Source organism: Piliocolobus tephrosceles, chromosome 12, assembly GCF_002776525.5.
Source record: "Piliocolobus tephrosceles isolate RC106 chromosome 12, ASM277652v3, whole genome shotgun sequence".
Lineage (NCBI taxonomy): Eukaryota > Metazoa > Chordata > Mammalia > Primates > Cercopithecidae > Piliocolobus > Piliocolobus tephrosceles.
Window position 1 is genome coordinate 48244791 of NC_045445.1, and position 20535 is coordinate 48265325.

General features: G+C 36.0%; 1 protein-coding gene across 1 annotated transcript in view; it reads right to left on the minus strand.

Annotated features, from left to right (window-relative positions):
- The window catches only part of NRK (Nik related kinase), a 133134-nt gene that overhangs the window by 56045 nt on the left and 56554 nt on the right, over positions 1-20535 (minus strand). The window contains exons 3-8 of the mRNA XM_023203104.1: positions 20461-20517; positions 18929-19000; positions 12415-12540; positions 5977-6087; positions 4408-4498; positions 1236-1366 (exon numbers count right to left, since the gene is read on the minus strand). Of these exons, the coding sequence (XP_023058872.1) occupies positions 1236-1366; positions 4408-4498; positions 5977-6087; positions 12415-12540; positions 18929-19000; positions 20461-20517 (588 nt within the window). The remainder of the gene's footprint in view (positions 1-1235; positions 1367-4407; positions 4499-5976; positions 6088-12414; positions 12541-18928; positions 19001-20460; positions 20518-20535) is intronic.

Genomic DNA, 20535 nt, shown 5'->3' on the forward strand with positions numbered 1-20535 from the left:
GCCATCCAGGCTGGAGTGCGGTGGCGCAATCTCGGCTCACTGCAACCTCTGCCTCCTGGGTTCAAGCGATTCTCCTGCCTTAACCTCCTCAGTAGCTGAGATTATAGGTGCCTGCCACCACACCTGGCTATTTTTTTGTATTTTTAGTAGAGACAGGGTTTCGCCATGTTGGTCAGGTTGGTCTCGAACTCCTGACCTCAGGTGATCTGCGGCCTTGGAGGTTAACTGGATTTTTAGAACCCTAGTTTATGGATTTCTTAGCTTCAGTTGTGATAGTCTATGCTTAAGATTTCTTTCAGTTACATGGTGCTAAAAACTAAAAATAAATAATGAATACAGGTGAAAGTCCTTGGAAGACTGCAAAAAGTATGCAACTATAAAGCATTATTTTTTTAAAAACCCACTTGAAGAACATGCTTCCATAGTCTTCATAATTCCCAACAGCACTGAACATAATAGACTCTCAGTAAATAATTATTCTGCAGATCATGTAGAGGGAACTTAAGGAAAGGGAAAAGAGATGAATCTTAACCAACTTCAAGTATTGAGTCCTAGGTTCCACTCAGGGAGACCACAGTGAATTGTTTGGATGACTTACGTGGAGAGTGAGTGAGGTTTTTCCAGTCTATAGCAAATGGAGAATTTTCTTTCCACATCAACCTTTTGAAATGTGTACATGGATATACGTATATTGTTCAAATTGCAGTTTCAGTGGAAATTTTAATAAATAGCATGAATTGTTACTTAGTTTGTCTATTCCACTGATTTTCTGTGGTTTTGGAGGTGAAATATGCCAAGGATTTTCTCCATTACTCTGAGTAATCAAATTATTTTTTGTCTTTTCTGGAGCTAAGTTACTATGGAGGTTAATAATTGGCTTTACATTTATTCATTTTTAAGTTTACAATGCCCTTTGTCCCTGGAAGTTAAATTTTTATATGCATATAAATCCACATTATATAATATTTTTACCAATAAGTGACAAGCAACACAAACTACACATTCTGCCTCAAATTCAGGTAACTCTCAGTGGTATACTTTGTCCACATTCTTAGAAAATATTATTTTATGAATATAATCAAACCACTTACTGAAATAAAGGCTTGTATTTCCTACTAGCATTTAATGTAAAAGGAGGAGCTACTTGCTTTTTATTTTTTTGTTTTATCATTAAAAATAAATGTTAATCAAAAATCCTTTCCAAATTGTAATTTCCACTGAATTCTCACACTCACTCTGTAATCATAGGAGCGTCTTGGGTCCTCATCACAGTCAATCACCTCAGGTGCCATCCAGTATGGTGTCCCAATGAAGCTATTCCTCCTTCCATTAGTTCTGCTCACCTGGGCACTCACTCCAAAATCAACTGCCAAAAATCATTATATGTCAAAATAATCAATCAGGAAGAAAAAGCTTAATAAGTTATTGCTTTAACTTGGAAAGCTGATACAAAAGCCACAATGAATAACAGATTTTCATTCCAGCCTAGCAAACTTTACCATGAAGTCTACTCCAGGAATACTGGAAAATAAGCTTTTGCTGCTATTTATTTTGGAATGAGACTCAGCAGTGCTATTATAAATCTACAGTAGGTTTGGCTGAATGTTTACCATGAATATTAAAAATAGTGTTTTGTCAGGACACTCTGAACCTCTGAAATGATAGCATATGTAGTGTTTGGACCTGGAACCAAGCTGAAGGAAGACCAGAACCATAAGTAAGTTCAAAGAAATCTAAAACCTATTAGCACTTTATCAGGAAGCCTCACATATGATATGAGAAGGCTCTATCACACTGATAAAGAAAAATGAGTTTTCTGCTAGAATTTAGTTTAAATTCCTACATAGACCTTTTGAATCAGATGCAGGTATTTACTGTGGTATCTATATCTAACTTAGATTATAAAAGTTCAGTCTTCATCTGTGGGATACATTATAAGAAAATATTTTGTATGGTATCCTCAGAAACAGAAAAAAAAGGCTAAAGTAGGCTGGGGTTATTTATTCCAGAAAAAATAAAACACGGATAAAAAATGAAGTAGATTTTCTAATTTAGAATGGTTTCCAGGAATCCAGAGGATGGCGAACAAAACTGACTGAAAAGAAGCTTCAGGAATTTAGGGGAAGAGAAGAAAAAGGAAAAAGAAAAACCTAAGCATTTAAGGCAGTTTTAAAGAATCTAACAAGAACGACAACAACAAAAAAATGTCCACAATATTTGTGAAGATCACCATTGGGTGTTGTACCATGTTTTTATCTAGATTTTTAAAAGAAACAGATTTAATAATAGCCCAGCATTCTCACTATCCCTGTGAACTGGCATTAGGGGCCAAGAATTACCTAGGAAGGCCATAAGTTGGTATATGGCATATATCCAGAGGAGAAAATGAAAGGAGAAAAGACTAGAAGACTGATTAATAGAAGAAAAGAAAAAAGAGCAAGAGAAAGAGAAATGAAAGCCGAGACGAGATGAAACCTCAACAACGACATAGTTTAAAGTTTTCTTTCATGACCTTACAGGCTGGAATATGAAGATTATTGAGCAATTGCAACTGCAATAGAATCATTTTTCCATCTCTTTTCCTTCTATCACTTCCTTTGGCTGTCATTAGGTTTGCTTTCTGCAACTTTCTTCTTATACTACGTTGTTTAAAAACAACTATAATCTTAAAAATTTAAAACAAATTTTACAAGAATTAAGTGTAAAAGATGTGTGATTAAATTTTATAATGTGTTACTTAAAAATAGTGATAATCTGAGGAATCTAGAATAAATTGTACAGGGACTACATGTAAAGTAAATCTGATTAAACTCTAATCCAGCAGTAGAAGGTCTCTCCTCCAGAGGAAAGTACATGAACTTTAAAAGTGCATGGACATTGTGACAGATATTTCAGTGGCTTTTCATTTACGTACAATTTCTCTTTTGTGTTGTAAATGTTTGCGTTGACCAGCAACTTGACACAAGTATATGAGAGTGTTGCTCTATATGTGAACACAGTGTTTAGCCTTGTGATGAACTATCTATTCTGCATATTTAAATGTGAAATATATATGCCCTTCATGTATTTTTTACATTTTTATTATTTAATTCATTTCTTGTTTAGAGACAAAGTATCCCTCTGCCGCCCAGGCTAGAGTGCAGTGGCACAATCATAGTTTACTGCAACCTCAACATCCTAGGCTCAAGTGATCCTCCTGCCTCAGTCTCTCGAGTAGCTGGGACCACAGGTACGCACCATTACGCCCAACTAATTAAACTTTTTTTTTTTTTTTTTTTGTAGAGACAAGGTCTTGCTATGTTGCCCAGACTGGTCTTGAACTCATAGTCTCAAGTGATCCTCATGCCTCGATCTCCTAAAATGATGGGATTATAAGTGTGAGCTACTGCACCTGGCCTCTCCTTGTGTATTTTAAAATTGTGTTTCTAGCTTTACAGCTTTTAGACAGACACAAAATAAATAATACATTGTCTTGAAACTACTTTCACTTATTCCAAGAGTAAACAATTACTACCTCATGCTTCTTCCAATGTTCCTAATGAATGAACAAAATCTCTACTATTGTTCTATCTGTTCAGCAAGAAAATGGGAAACATCTTAAGGTCATGTTCAGACACATGTTTACAAACTGTTGAAAAATAATGCAAGTGACTTATTTTCTATATCAATGGGGTTATGTGCCGCTACAATGTACTGACATAATTTTTGTGGCATTATTCTAACACATATTGACATTTATTTTACACAATAAAGGGTACAATATATTGTTCCTTATGTGCTTAAGGACAAGAAAATGAGAAAATACGTGTGGTTATTTTCAAATAAATTCTATAACTCTGAACTCTGGCATAGAAAGCTAGGTACTTCCAGTCTTTTGATTTATAATTCTGAACTTGACTTGCATATTATTGGAGCATCGATTCTGATCAATATCATTTCTTTATATACCTGAAAAAATCCAAATAAGCAATTCATCCTTACATAATTTAAAAGTTCTTTGATATTCTTGAGAAAATACAAGTCTGTCATGTAAAACAATTTTTTTAAAATCCTTGCCCAAGGCATCGAAATTTGTACATGATAAATACTCAATTCAATTGTTGAAATAAACATAATAGCTCTTTCTAACAGAGGGTAAAGCGATTACCAAAAAGTAAATCCCCATTATAATTCAAAAGTTGTTTTATCCACATGATTTCAAAGAATCAGGTAGGTGCATCCTCTTTCTTTTGCCCTGCCTCCTCTCCCAAACAAATTTTCAAATTTTGACTGGTTTTGCAGGCAGGGAAAATCTAGCTCAAATAAGTAGAGGATATTGACAGGGACATGATAGAAAACATAGTTATCTTAAAGGAGCTTTCTCCATTAAGATGCTTTGGACTTAAAATACTATAAGAATAAACTTACCCAGTTTTACTTCAGCATTATGAGTCAGCAGCACATTCTGACCTTTGATGTCCCGGTGAATTACTCGGTGTGCGTGAAGGTGAGCTAAGCCCTGTGTATATTTTTTAAAAAGCCACATCAGTATATATTTCTTTCTTTCTTTCTTTCTGGTACAGTTCTTAGTATTTTTGGAAAAACTTTTGATAAGAGAAACAGCTTAATTTTGATGTTCCAGACACAATTCTTTCTTTAGGCTGGAATCACTACAACCCGTTCCCAGAAATATGACTTTTGGCTATAAGGAAAGGAAAATAAATCAGGACACCCATGAGAAAAAAGAGTACTCAAAGTAATGTTTGTATACATTGGGCCACTTCACCTTCCTTTCTAGCCTCTGTATTTCCAACTAACCATAAGAGTAAAGACCTGGACATCTTGAATATCATAGCTCAGCTATTGTTTTGCTCTATTTCTTATCCAACCATTTGTTTAGTCCAAAATATTTTCTAGTCAGCCTTGTAGACTGAGAATTTAGGAGAATGTGGAAATTCATTTTACAGCATTTGTAATCTGTGTTGGCTTCACACTTTGGCTCTAGCCCATTCACCACTAAAATTTACCCGTGACCTGGCTAACCCATCACGTGGTATGCAATGTTAAGCTGTAGTGAGATTGCCTCAGACACTAACTGGAGATTCATAATAAAGTAACAATAAAACTGCTAACATTTATTGAGCCCTTATTCTTTGCCAAGGATTGTACTAAGTGCTTTACATGGACTAAATTACTAATTATTCTCAGAAACCCTTTGAGAAAGGTGTTAATATCACCCTTATAATATAGATGAGGAAAGCGAACCTTGGAAAAATTAAGTAACTGATTCCAAGTGATAAAATTTATCCATAGTAAACTAAATGTAAACTCAGTCCAGAGTTTGAACTCTCAACCATTTACACTATCATCACAAGTGAATCCAACCAAAATGACAGGTAGGACATTCTAACATTGTATGAGTAGTACTGTTCAATTCTGTTAATATCCTTCTTGGATGACCCTAAGAACTTAAGCCACAAAAGATGGGATTTGGTAGATCAAGAAGATTGCTGCTCTCATCCAACTGGCTGTGGAAAATAAATAAATTTAAAATGGGGGCAGTAATCAAAGAAAATGTTTGTCTGCCAAAAGGCTACAGATGGTTTGAGGCCATTCCATAAAATACTGACTTCTTCTGACTCACCTTCATCTTAATCTATGATGCATGTGCTATGTTTTTGTTTAAAGAACTGTAAAATAATAACAACATAATAAATAATCCAAGTGGTCGTTTCCATGATCCACTGAACACAGTAGTCTTAATCTGACAGAGGTATTAAAGGCCATGATTTCAAAGAAGCTTGTTACCTAGCTTATTTAAAGGAGTCAGCCGCAAATCGGCTTTCTCAAAAGCTTTTTGGCCTTTTCAGATATCCTGATGCACAGGTTATGTTTAGAATACCTAAACTATCTGACGTGAGCAGGTATAAGGTGCATTGTATATATTACTTCCAGGTTCTTAAAAGATCAGAAGAGAATAACTATATGAAGACTCACCTGAAGGATTTCTCGGCAGATATAAGCAATCCAATCTTCTTTTAAACTCTGATTTCTGGTCATTCTCACTACATCAGTGACCGAACCTGCTGCACATAACTCCATCACCATCTGCAGGAAAGCCAGCAAAGTATAAAAAATTAGTGTCCAATTTTCTGAAAATATCTGGAGAGTTTTAGTCCATATGGTTTGTATCTATATGTAACGTTTAGAGATTAAGGCACTGCAAGTACTGCCTCAATTGTCTGTTGGAAGACTCCAAAGGCTAGCGAAATTAGAGAGAGTTGGATTAAAACCAAAAATTTGTGGAGGGAGAGAAGCCAGGTATTTCACCAGAGATATTTAACTGGGAGTTGGGGTTTGAGCTATGTCTTGAAGGATAGGTGGTGTTTGGATATGCTCAAAAGGAAGAACATTCAGTTTATAGAAAACTAAATAAACACATGCTTTTAGAAAGAAGTTTATGCAAGGAACAAACCTACGTGATGAGTGGAATGGGAAAGAAAGGATGGTCAAGGAAACAGTTTAATTGGGGGTGATGAAGCAAAATATGGAGGGTCTCAAAAGAGTTTACATTTCAACATTAAGGCTAGGTTTGGTGTTTGTTGTTTTGTTTTTATTTTCAAATTCCAAACTATTTTCCCCAAGATACTGGCAAGCTACAACTCCAAGGGAGAATTTGTCGATTGCATTCCTGTGGGATAATTTCATCCCAATGGGATTACTACTAAGGAAAATCTATTTTAAAACTAATATCTTTGATAATATTTCATTCAGATTTTATTGTATTAATAAACTCAGTTTCTCAGAAAGTTTATTTTTGACACAAATAAATTGAGGACCCAACTAGTAAATTTTCTTCCAGGTAATATGAGTTAACTAGATGAAAGAGTGATGTACAAAATCATGTAACTATTATAATTATCCTAGCAATATTTTCTTTGAGTACAGGTTTACGTATTACTGCCCACGTCAAAAACACTTTATCAAAAGAGCAAAATATGCCTTTTTTTTTTAATTATACTTTAAGTTCTAGGGTACATGTGCATAGCGTGCAGGTTTGTTACATATGTATATATGTGCCATGTTGGTGTGCTGCACCCATCAACTCGTCAGCACCCATCAATTCATCATTTACATCAGGTATAACTCCCAATGCAATCCCTCCCCCATACCCCCTCCCCATGATAGGCCCCGGTGTGTGATGTTCCCCTTCCCGAGTCCAAGTGATCTCATTGTTCAGTTCCCACCTATGAGTGAGAACATGCGGTGTTTGGTTTTCTCTTCTTGTGATAGTTTGCTAAGAATGATGGTTTCCAGCTGCATCTATGTCCCTACAAGGGACTCAAACTCATCCTTTTTTATGGCTGCATAGTATTCCATGGTGTATATGTGCCACATTTTCTTAATCCAGTCTGTCACTGATGGACATTTGGGTTGATTCCAAGTCTTTGCTATTGTGAATAGTGCTGCAATAAACATACGTGTGCATGTGTCTTTATAGCAGCATGATTTATAATCCTTTGGGTATATACCCAGTAGTGGGATGGCTGGGTCATATGGTACATCTCGTTCTAGATCCTTGAGGAATTGCCATACTCTTTTCCATAATGGTTGAACTAGTTTACAATCCCACCAACAGTGTAAAAGTGTTCCTATTTCTCCACATCCTCTCCAGCACCTGTTGTTTCCTGACTTTTTAATGATTGCCATTCTAACTGGTGTGAGATGGTATCTCATTGTGGTTTTGATTTGCATTTCTCTGATGGCAAGTGATGATGAGCATTTTTTCATGTGTCTGTTGGCTGTATGTATGTCTTCTTTTGAGAAATGTCTGTTCATATCCTTTGCCCACTTTTTGATGGGGTTGTTTGTTTTTTTCTTGTATATTTGTTTGAGTTCTTTGTAGATTCTGGATATTAGCCCTTTGTCAGATGAGTAGATTGCAAAAATTTTCTCCCATTCTGTAGGTTGCCTGTTTTACCATAGATGAATGGAAGCAAAAGGATAAACTCAAAATCATGACTATCCAAAAAATCTACCTTACTTCCTCTGGAATATTAAGATCTTCTTTTCAGAAAACTACTCCTCTAATTTACAGTTATTCACCATTGATATTATTGCATGTCTTTCACCTAAGTGCACTTTCACCAAAAAGAAGAGGCAGCCAAACAAAATGAAAACAGATAAGCCACAAAAAGTTGATTATCAGGTGGAGAATTAAGCATTGACTATATTGAATGAGCACAACATGTACACTGTGGTAACTCCTCATTTTGAAACATGACAAACCAGAATTAAAGCCATTCAACTAACATAAACCCTGGAAGATCTTGCTTATGTGAGTCAGAAGAGTTCAACTATAGAAGGAATGTAAGACATTCTCAGTAATTCTCCTAACTTTGTAAGCATGGGGCCTGGTACATACACTTTTTCATTAATGGTCATTATTAAGCTACTTACTTACTTCTTATTTGTTTTTCTGATTCATATAGGCAAAAATTTGTGAAGTGTCCCATGAAAATTCTTATCTTCACAAATAATTTATACATTAAATATCTATTCATCCTTCAGATCTCAGTTCAAGCTTTTATTCCTCAAGGAAGATTTTCTCATTTCCCAGGTTAATTAAAGTTTGCTATTCACCCACAGATAGCCATGATATTTCTCTTCTGACCAATTATACATTATGCGTGTGATTATTTGATTGACGCTGGTCTTTGCAAATACATTGTAAGCACCAATGGGTCAGGAGCATGTCTATTCAGCTTACTGTTTTATTCTTAGCATCTAGCACAACATCTGACAGATAGTTTTCAACTGATATATGTTGAATGCCTGAATGAATTGAGTACTAATACATATCTAATAAGGAGACTGCAAAATTTCTCACATTCTGCTATACTATCAAGAGGAAAAAAACTTGTAAGTGAAAATATATAAAAAAGACAAATGGTGTATGCCAAAAAAATTCCTCAGTAACTAAACTATACAGCCATATTTACTAAAATCTTGACTGGAATTATCAGAGAATAGAGGATGCATGTTAACTGGACATTTGAGAGAAAACAGAGTTAAGCTGAAGGTCTATAAATTTGGTGGTTCTCAAAGTGTGACCATCAGTACAGCAGTAGCAACACCATCACATATGAACTTATTAGGAAGGACAATTTATTGGATCCACACCCCCAAATCTACTGAACCAGAAATTCTGTGAGTGATGCCCAGCAATCTGTGTTTTATCAGGCTCTCTGGGAGATTCTGATGCCTGCCAAATTTAGAGAACCACTGTTCCCCCCTTTGTTGAAAACCTTTCTATAATGTTCACTGTCCTATTCTCTGAAGTCCATTATTTAGAATGTAATAGAATATTTTATTGTCACTTGAAGATACTGAAAAGTTTTAGTCATTATTTTGGAAAAATACTACTAACTTGGACATGGAATGGAAATGTAGCAAGTATAGAGATTCAAATATATACTAACCCCACCTTATATTCTAAATATTCCATTTTTAATAAAGACATCCTTGACCAAAACTGATTTTCTTGTGATTTAACTATTTTTACCATAGTGGAGGGCAGCAAAAATTCTGGTAACTGTGGCTTAGGTAGCATAGGTTACATTTAGCCTCTACAATTTATATCTTACTGATCTAGAATTTGTGTTACTCCAGGCATAATGACTAAGAAAAGGATAGGTCAACTTACCATTTGGAAAAGAGTTTCTTAAGAGTTATGTTTACCCGTAAGTGCATATATTTTGCAAAAACTTAAAATGCACCCATATGCTCACGTCAAGTGCTAATTAGAATTTATCCTTATCCAGTCATTATTTATTAGTTCATTGGGTAATTTCTGTAATAGCAACCATAGTAATTACATAAAATATTTGAAAATGTTTATGTTGAATATTTCCGGTATTCATTTGAGTACTCCCCCATTCCACCAGCAATCCCCTTGTCAGACACTTAAGTTATTTTCCCATATTTTATCACTCTCATCTCCAGGAATCAGAGTATCTTTTGCCACATGATATGGTTTGGCTGTTTTTCACCTGAATCTCATCTTGAATTGTAGATCCCATAATTCCCACATGTCATGTGAGGGACCTGGTGGGAGGTAATTGAATCATGGGGGCAGGTTTTTCACATGCTGCTCTAGAGATGGTGAATAAGTCTCACGAGATCTGAGATTAATGGTTTTATAAAGGGGAATGCCCTTGCACAGGCTGTCTTGCCTGCCACCGTGCAAGACATGACTTTGCTCCTCCTTTGCTTTCCACCATGATTGTGAGCCCTCCCTAACCATGTGGAACTGTGTCAATTAAACCTCTTTCCTTTATAAATTACCCAGGCTCTTTATAAATTTCCTTTATAAATTCCCCAGGCTCTTTATGAGCAGCCTGAGAACAGACTAATACAGTAAATTGGCATCAGTAGAGTGGGGCACTGCTGTAAAGATACCTGAAAATGTGGACGCAACTTTGGAACTGGGTAACAGGCAAAGGTTGAAATAGTTTGGAGGACTCAGAAGAAGACAGGAAGATGTGGGAAAGTTTGGAACTTCCTAGAAACTTTTTGAATGACTTTGACCAAAGTGTTGATAATGATATGGACAATATGGTCCAGGCTGAGATGGTCTCAGATGGAGATGAGAAATTTGTTGGGAATTGGAGCAAAGGTGACCTTTGTTATGTTTAAGCAAAGAGATTGGCAGCATTTTGCCCCTTCCCTGGAGGTATGTGGAATTGTGAACTTGACAGAGATAATTTAGGGTATCTTTTGGAAGAAATCTCTAAGTGGCAAAGGGTTCAAGAGGAAGTAGAGCATAAAAATTTGGAAAATTTGCAGCCTGATTATGCAATAGAAAAGAAAAACCCATTTTCTGAGGAGAAATTCAAGCCAAATGCAGAAATTTGCAAAAGTAACAAGGAACCAAACGTTAATCACCAAGACAATGGGGAAATGTTTCCAGAGCACATCAGAGATCTTCACAGCAGCCCCTGCCATCACAGGCCCAGAGGCCTAGGAGGAAAAATAAATGGTTTCATGGGCCAAGCCCAGGGTCCTCTTGCTGTGTGCAGCCTAGGGACTTGGTGTCCTGTGTCCCAGCCACTCCAACTATGGCTAAAAGGGGCCAATGTACAGCTCGGGCTGTTGTTTCAGAGGGTGCAAGCCCAAAGCCTTGGCAGTTTCCACATGGTGTTGAGCCTGCGGATGCACAGAAATCAAGCCTCTGCCTAGATTTCAGAAGATGTATGGAAACTGTTGAATGTCCAGGCAGAAGTTTGCTGCAGTGGCCGGGTCCTCGTGGAGAACCTCTGCTAGGGCAGTGCAGAAGGGAAATGTGGGGTTGAAGCCCCCACATAGAGTCACCACTGGGGCACTGTCTGGTGGAGCTGTGAGAAGAGGGCCACTGTCCTCCAGAACCCTGAATGGTAGATCCACCAACAGCTTGCACCATGTGCCTGGAAAAGCTACAAACACTCAATGTCAACCTGTGAAAGCAGCCAGGAGGGAGGATGTACCCTGCAAAACCACAGAGGCGGAGCTGCCCAAGACCATGGGAATCCACCTCTTGCATCTGTGTGACCTGGATGTGAGATATGGAGTCAAAGGAGATCATTTTGGAGCTTTAAGATTTGACTGCTCTGCTGGATTTCGGATGTGCATTGGGTTTGTAGCCCCTGCGTTTTGGCCAATTTCTCCCATTTGGAGCAGGCATATTTACCCAATGCCTATACCCGCATTGTGTCTACGGTAACTAACTTGATTTTGATTTTACACGCTCGTAGATGGAAGGGACTTGCCTTGTCTCAGATGAGAATTTGGACTGTAGACTTTTGAGTTAATGCTGAAATGAATTAAGACGTTGGGGAACTGTTGGGAAGGCATGATTGGTTCTGAAAAGCGAGGAGATGAGATTTGGGAGGCCAGTGATGAAATGATATGGTTCGGCTCTGTGTCCACACCCAAATACCTTGAATTGTAGCTCCCATAATTCCCATATGTCGTGGGAGGTAACTGAATCATGGGGGCATGCTGTTCTCATGACAGTGAATAAGTTCATGAGATCTGATGGTTTTATAATGGGGAATTTCCCTGAACAAGGTCTCTTGCCTGCCACCATGCAAGATGTGACTTTGCTCCTCCTTTGCCTTCCCCCATGATTGTGAGGTCTCCTCAGCCATGTGGATGAGTCAACGAAATCTCTTTCCTTTATAAATTACCCAGTCTTGGGTATGTCTAATGGCAGAAACCACGATTACTTTTGCACTAATCTAATAGCATTGTGAGAACAGATTAATACACCACACTACTTTAACAGTTGTGTGCTAAGTTTTCCTGTAGATGCACAAAAGTGACAACTCATGAAAACATACATCCTTGGGTAAAACTTATTCTTATAGAATAAGAACAGCATAATTAAAAACATACCCAAAGTTGGTGCCTCTGACCAGGGGGACTCAGCTTGAAAAATGCACCATAGAAGGACACAATGTTTTTGTGGAAAGAGTACTTCCTCAGAAGGTTGAGTTCAGTCCTGAGATCCTCTTCCTCATCCTATGGAATAAGAACAGACAGCAACACTCCTAAGCTGTGCAATCAATGACTGTGAGTCCCCAATGTACAGTAGATCAATCAGTGAGGGAGAATCCTATGGCAACCAATTATATCCAACAGCAATTTATAATAAAATCTCAACTAAAATTGTCAGTGAATGAAGATTTCTGGTTAACTTGGAATCTGGGGGAATAAAAAGGGTAAACTGAAGATCTTTTAGTTCAGTGGTTCTCAAGATGTGGTCCCAGGACCAGCAGCACCAGCCACTGTATAAAATTTTCACTGAATGGAGTCATTATATTTTTGTTTCTTTTGCAACAGTTTTATTGAGCTATAATTCACATACTATAAAATTCACCCATTTGAAGTGCAAAATGCAATCGTTTTTAGTATATTTATAGAGTTGTGCAATCATCACCACAATCAATTTTAGAACATTTTTATCACTCCAAAAGGAAATCCCATATCCTTCAGTTATCCCCCAGTTCTGCCACACACACACACACACACACACACACACACACACACACACACACACACCAACTCTAAGCAATCACTAATTTACTTTAAGTCTCAATAGATTTATCAATTCTGGACATTTTATGTAAATGAAGTCATATAACATGGTCTTTTGTGACTAGATCTTTTCAAAATTCATCCATATTGTGGCATGTAACAATATTTCATTGCTTTTGGTTTACCATTCATCAATTGAGGGATGTTTGGGCTATTTCTACCATTTAGCTATTATGAATAATTCTTCTATGAACAGTCATGTCAAGTAACTCTATATTTAATGTTTTGATGAAATGACAGATTGTCTCCCACACTGGCTTTACCATTTTGCATTACCAAGAGCAATGTATGGAGGGGTTCCACTTTCTCTATACTATCACCAACACTTGCTATTTTCTGTTTTATTATTATAACCATTCTAGTGGGTATGAAGTGGTGTCTCATTGTGGTTTTAATTTGCAATTCACTGATGACTAATGATGTTGAGCATCTTTTCCTGCACGTATTGCCCATTGTATATGTTCTTTGAGAAATGTCTAACACAAAATTCTTTGTCCTTTTAAAAACTGGGTTGTCATTTTATTAGTGAATTGTAAGAGCTCTTCAAATATTCTAGATACAAGTGCCTTATCAGATAAACAACTTGCGAATATTTTCTCTCATACTGTGGATTGTTTTCTCACTGTCTTGATAGTGACCTTCAAAGCACAAAAGTTTTTATTTTAATGAAGCATGATTTATAAATTTGTTGTTTTTTTGCTTGTACTTTTGGTGTCATATATAAGCATCCACTGTCAAATCGTAGGTCACAAAGCTTTATTATTGTTTTCTTCTAAGCATTTTATAGTTTTAGCTCTTATACTTAGGTGTCTGATCCATTTTGAGTTAATTTTTATATAAAGTAAAAGTCCAACCTCATTATTTTCCATGTGGATGGACAGTACCATACTGTCTTGATTATTTGGTAATCCTTTACATTTTAAAGGTATTATTTTGTTCTGTGCTGATCTTTTAAAAAATTTTATTATTTCTTCACATTTTATTTATTTATTTTTATGTTTAAAAGCGATGTTTAAGATAATTTACTTTTATTAATCACAACAATGGTAAATGCGTACCAAATATAGATAAATATACTAATAAAATATGTAAGGGGTCTACTCTCACTAAACATTTTCCCCAAGCAATATTAACAGTTTAGTGTATATTCTTTCAGACATTTGTATATGCTAATGCAGTAGCTAGAGCTATGACAGATAGAGATAAATGCATAATGACATGATCAACACACACACACACATACATGCACACATATATATGTGTGTGGCATTTAAAAAATCCAAATACACTCTTATTATGTTTAATATTCTGCAACTTTCATGTTTTAATCAGTATATAAAGCACATCTTTCCAAATCAATAAACAAATGCATGTCCTTGTTATGGCTGCACAAGATTGCACAGAAAGGATATATGGGTCTGGCACTCCGGGGACAAGTCAGATCTAAAAGTATTGTTTTTGAGAATTGTCTATATAGTGATAATTGGAGCCATCTGGTTAGATGAGATCACTGAGGTACAATACATAGCTTCAAGACAGCTCTAGCAGAAGACAGTGTGATATCAGTCAGAAAAGAACACCTACCCTGGCATTAGGACACTGAGGTTTAGCACTGATAGCCCAGAGTAGGAAATTCACTTAATCTTCCTAAAGTTCAATTTATTTTAAAAGAATGATGGAAGATAGCAGCCATTACCTATCTTCATGGAATGTTAGTGGGACCAAATGGGATAATATAAATAAAGTTCTTTGAAATCTTTAGAAAAAAATTCTATAAATGCAATATACTATCACAAAATATTATTGTTACTTGACTTCTTTGAATTACTCCGAGCTCGGTCAGCACTATATACTTCCCTCCACTGTTTACCCTAATCTACAAACATCAGCCTCCTTCATTCCCAGCATATTAATTATAGTGGAGTGAAATGGAAAGCAATTCTCTCTAAGTTTCAGTGATGTCTGCTTGTACCATGATAACCAAGTGGTTTTGATATTCCTTCTGTAACTCTTTTTTCTCAGCCAATCTAGAAAAAGCTCTTTGCTTCTTAATAATTTGAAAATAATTACACTTTTGTGTATACAGATGCAATACACTTGAGAAAAATAACTTAAAATGTTAACTTACAAAAAGGCAACTTAAATTGTTAAAAATTTCAATGAAAATATAATTGGTTTGTGCATTAGGTGTTATGATCCTAACTTAAAGGAAATTACACATCAGGAAAATAAGATTCACATACATGAATGGCACAACCAATGTTGAATACAAAATAATGCATAAAAAGTTGAAGGTGAGGTGAGATGACTCAAAATGATTCTGCACTTGAAAAATGGATTCCTCACTGGCCTCCTTTGAATTCATAGTAGCTCTAAATTTTATTTGACTGTAAATTTAAAAGCTGTTCTATTTCATCTATAATAGTTCAATTTATAACAATTATTAAGAAATATTCTTATTGTCAAAAGTGAAATATATTTGTAGAGTGTAAAGAAAAGAAGACTTTTGACCTGGTGTGGTGGCTCACACCTGTAATTCCAGCACTTTGGGAGGCTGAGGCAGGCGGATCTCTTGAGGTCAGGAGTTTGAGACCAGCCTGGTCAACGTGGTGAAACTCCATCTCTACTAAAAAATACAAAAATCGGCCAAACATGATGGTAGATGCCTATAATCCCAGCCACTCAGGAGGCTGAGGCAGGAGAACCACGTGAACCCAAGAGGCCAAGATTGTGCCACTGCACGCTAGCCTGGGCAACAGAGTAAGACTTTGTCTCAAAAAAACACAAACAAACAAACAAAAAACAAAAAACTTTTGAATTAAAGATTTCCTGTTCTGAAATCCAGTGAAAAAAAGATACCTTTAACTCTTTTGAGCAATGACCTAGGAAAGGGGCAATTGACATGGAAAATAATTAAGGCATTAACCACCAATTATCTTTAGTTCTCACCAGCATTTTCCTCAAACTATCCTGACTTAATGACTTTGAAATATAGGGAAATAAGTCTCTCAGCTGAAATGAATTGGTAGCTAAACATATCTACTCAGTTATTACCTCCCCTCTTAGCTAATTCTCTAAGACCCAACAGGAAAAATAGGCAACTATTTTCTATTTTTAAGTGTAATGTGGCTAGGCTTTAAAAATACTTATGACATAAACATAAAGCAGTGCACTAGGCTCTGTAGTGTCTCTAAGTTGATTTAACTTCTACTTATAAATTATCTTTCCTAAATTTATATCTTGTTAAAAAAAAAAAAAAAAAAAAGCTTGCAATGTCAGAGAAAATGGCTGCTAGTTGCAGAACAATCTTTAGTATTTCCCAAGGATTTCCCACTGGATTTACCTATAAACATTCAACTACTGGAAAATACATCTCTAGACAACTATTTATCTTATGGGGGAAAGGGGTAGGTCCTAATATGTGCAGTTGAAAATCTCAGTGACAGGTTCCCTCTTTCTGTTTATTTGTGTAATAAAGTCATGACAACTTGTGGTATGAGAATTGCATGAAAGCTCAGGCTAGAGTCTCAGCCTAGCCTTCCAGCAAAGTTCAGTAAATAAGTTCCCTTCAAATTATCTTAACCTGTTTTCTAAAAAGGTAAAAATCTTGTGGCTTTCATTCTTGTCATGTAAGATCCTTAAACTTTCTGCTTCCCCTGTGATGTGGCCCTCCTTTGAAATGGTAACAATACCTGGCACTGCATAAGACTAGCAAACTACAGGGACTAGCTATTCTATCTGTGCATATGTACTCTCAGTTTCAATTAAGTTGCCAAGGTTCTGCTGAGAGGAATATGAACTCATAAGTAGTCCAATAAATAGGAATGAGAGGATAGTAGTAGGTTAAGAATACAAAGAACAGGTGAATGAGAAGTAGGGGCAAGACTGAATCCTTTCACTTGTTTGGTAGCTTGATGTTAAGGAGATTCCTTTTCTTTCTGAGTTAGAAAGCTTATGTGTCCTGGAAAGAACAAGAGATGTGCTGGGCTCTGGGCAGCTATGTAGTTGCATTTGTGATCTCTTTTTCTATGAGGAACCTGAGGCATAGAGAGGTAAACCACTTTCCCAAGTACTTTTTGGCTGTTTAGTGGTAGACTTGGGATTTGCACTCATGTTTCTGGACTTACATATTATTGCTATTTCCATAAACCCCTGGCATCTAAGAGATGTGTGTGCAAGTCACATACTTTTTATCCCAAAGGATTCAAGATGATTTAGAGATGCTAACTGGATGATTAGCTAGCAGTTATTTTTTCTTACTAAAATACATAATCAGATAATTCAAAGTCCCCGACTAGAAAAATCTTTTAAGAGTGGGTTTCCCACATAAATGTAAACTCCCCCAAAACAAATAAATGAAGATCAGATATGTTTGGAAAGCATTAGTGTGTTTGCCACTCTGAATTAACAGGAAGCTGAGCTTGTGAGAAACACATAAGTATATTATATCCATCAGGCCAAGTGGGTAATTTAAACCTCTCACACATCTTCCAGTAATATGATGCTACAGCATTTCCTGGCTTAGGGCCAGTTGATCACAGACTGGCCTGAATACCCTGCGTTTTGTCAAGAAGAGGCAGTTCAAGGATGCCAGAACTTCCTTTGTAATTTCATCCAATTCTAGAATCAAAATCCTTTTCTCTAAGGAAAGTGTGCCAGAGAGGGTTTGGGACAGGTCTTTAAAAAAGTTTTATTAGCACAAATGTTTGATGAAACCAAAATTAATAAAATAATCATATTTTCCATACCTTACCTTTTGCGGCTTCCTAAGCTACAAAAGCATGATACTATCTGTTTTATCTGGTCCTTTGGATGTGCTTAGTCTCCAAACATGAATTACAGACACAACAGGAGCCTAGTACTTAATAGATGAGTCATGAGGTTGTTTAGCAATACCTTTCTAATATAACTAGAAAGTTTCTGAATGTGATTCTGTTAATGAAAAGGGTTATTTTTAATGTGACTGAGAACATATTTACTAAGTCACAACATGCTAGAAATATTTGAGTCCCATGTATAACTGACTGCAGGAGAGAAAAGTAGGAAAAAATATATCAATTCATTATATTGACAAGAGCAAAAATTCAACTTTTGGGCCCATACAACATTTTATAGAGCACTGATATCTACTGAAAAAGAGATATTATCTTTGGTTGGTTTTATTCTGGAGCCAGAGAATTGTTGGTATCAGACAAACTGCTCTGAAGGAAAGTCAAAAAGCTGCACGTAGAAAACATGCTCATATTCTTTCATGTGTTCAAGTATGGTACCAAATATCTGAAGACCTTGAGGCTGAGTGGTCGGTTTGTTTTCTGCCTGCTATTGCCCTTACAAAAAAGCGGGGCGGGGGGGCATTCCTCATTTGGTTCAAACACAATAGTAATGTTTGTTAGAATCATAATGGAGGAAAAGCAATTCAGTCCAGAATGTCATGATAACATGTGAAAAGGACCTTTCCAAGGCCAATTTTAGGCAAAATTTGCTGTAGATCTCATCACCTCCTTTTTTGTCGTTATTCATCCAGAGGGCTCTATGCTCTGTAAATTTATGTAATTCCTCACTGACAGTCAATGCATTCCTATTCAAGGGACCTTTTCTCCTATCTCCTACTCTCTGAGATATGCTAGTTCTCATATATGATGATTTAATCTACGTGAATATATTAAAAGATAAAAATATGTTATCATTTTCAGGCAAGAACACTTTTAGTAGCAGTCTTCTAGAGATAATGACACTATGCAAAGGGATAAGTTAAAAGCTGAAAATGAAAGGAAAGACTACTTGGGTATTAATGAGAACTTTTAGTACTCACGCTGTATCTCCACCCAACAGATTTTTGATATTTATTCACTCTCACTCGCCTTCCTATTTCAGGTAAAGGGGTCTGTAACCAAGAATAAAATGTTATTAGATGTACTGGTACACTCTAAAAATGATTTATGCTTAAGTACTTTAAGCTCCGTTGGCACTCAGTGGAAGAGTAAGATAACATTATTCCTCTCTCAGTTTTCACCAATAGTTTTAATTTAAAAAGCCAAAGTTTTATGACAAACAGAAATGGTAACAAATTCATGGTAGTAGATTTAACTGCTGTAATAATGGGAAAATTATAATTTGGTATTAGTAAAGTGCTTTTTCCTCCTTACAAAACCAGTTAATTGACACTAAACATCCATGGGTTGAACACGATTTTTAAATATTTTAAAAGTCAGAGTATCTGAAATGTAGGTTAAACATATGTCAAGGTCTCTTAAGTTGAAACAAGAAAATAAGTGTTTTAGAGAGTCTGACTCAAAAAGTAGAAGTTTGATTATTTGGAAGCCATGGATTGTAGGGCAAAATAAATCTACAAAACCTCAAAATCCCTCGAAATTCACATTGGTTTGCAACATTTGACATTTACTGGCAAAACAAAAAGCACACAACTTTTTTTTTTTTTTGAAAATTCAGCTATCATTTCTTTTTTTATTATTATTATACTTTAAGTTCTGGGATACATGTGCAGAACATGCAGATGTGTTACATAGGTATACATGTGCCATGGAAGCACACAACTCTTTAAAGAGTTTCAGCAACTCACTTCCTGCACAAATTGGAAAAAGCACAGTTTATGGCCTTGACAACAGTTCAGTAAATGTGTATAGCTTTTCAAACATAAGTTTCCCTTTAGGGTATAGTGAAGTAAAATTTTTTTGACCTTTGCTATGTTTATGATAATATTATCCTAAGAAAGTGTGGCATTCATGTTAAAGAAAAAGAACAGAAATCAGTGCTAGCAAATTCTATGCCAATGTGTTATGAACCGTGACACAACTTTATGAATGTTACCAGGAACAGTGCCAATTAAACGGTCTCTTTTGCTCATCTGTCAGAAAATACATGAAAAATGTGCATCTCTGATAATTCTCTTCCTTCTACCTGTCATTGAGAATCTAATGGCCTCAATTATCAGAGGAAATCATTGGAGAGGGAAAATAACATGATGGAACACAGCAGGATTAACCCAGTATTAGAAGCAATCTTTTCTTTGCTAACCCTGGAAACAAATAATCAACTAGAAACAGAGAGGAGTACAGATGTATTCCTCATTGTTATAGAATACCAAAATATGTGGAACTTCTGCTATGAAAGAAGCATTGTTTTATGTGGATATATAATAAAGCAATAGATATAATACACTAATGAATAAAAGTAATATTAAATGATAACTATAATAAATCCAGATGAATGTAATAATTATTATATAAAATAATGATTTAAAAACAAATACAATATTCTCTGAGTTGTTTATCCCAAGAACACAGTCCACTAAGGGAAGATAATACAGGCAAATTATAATATTACCTTACGAGCGTTCATCACTTTAACAGCTGTAAACACACCAGTCTTCTCATGAAGTCCCTGAAATACAGGACAATG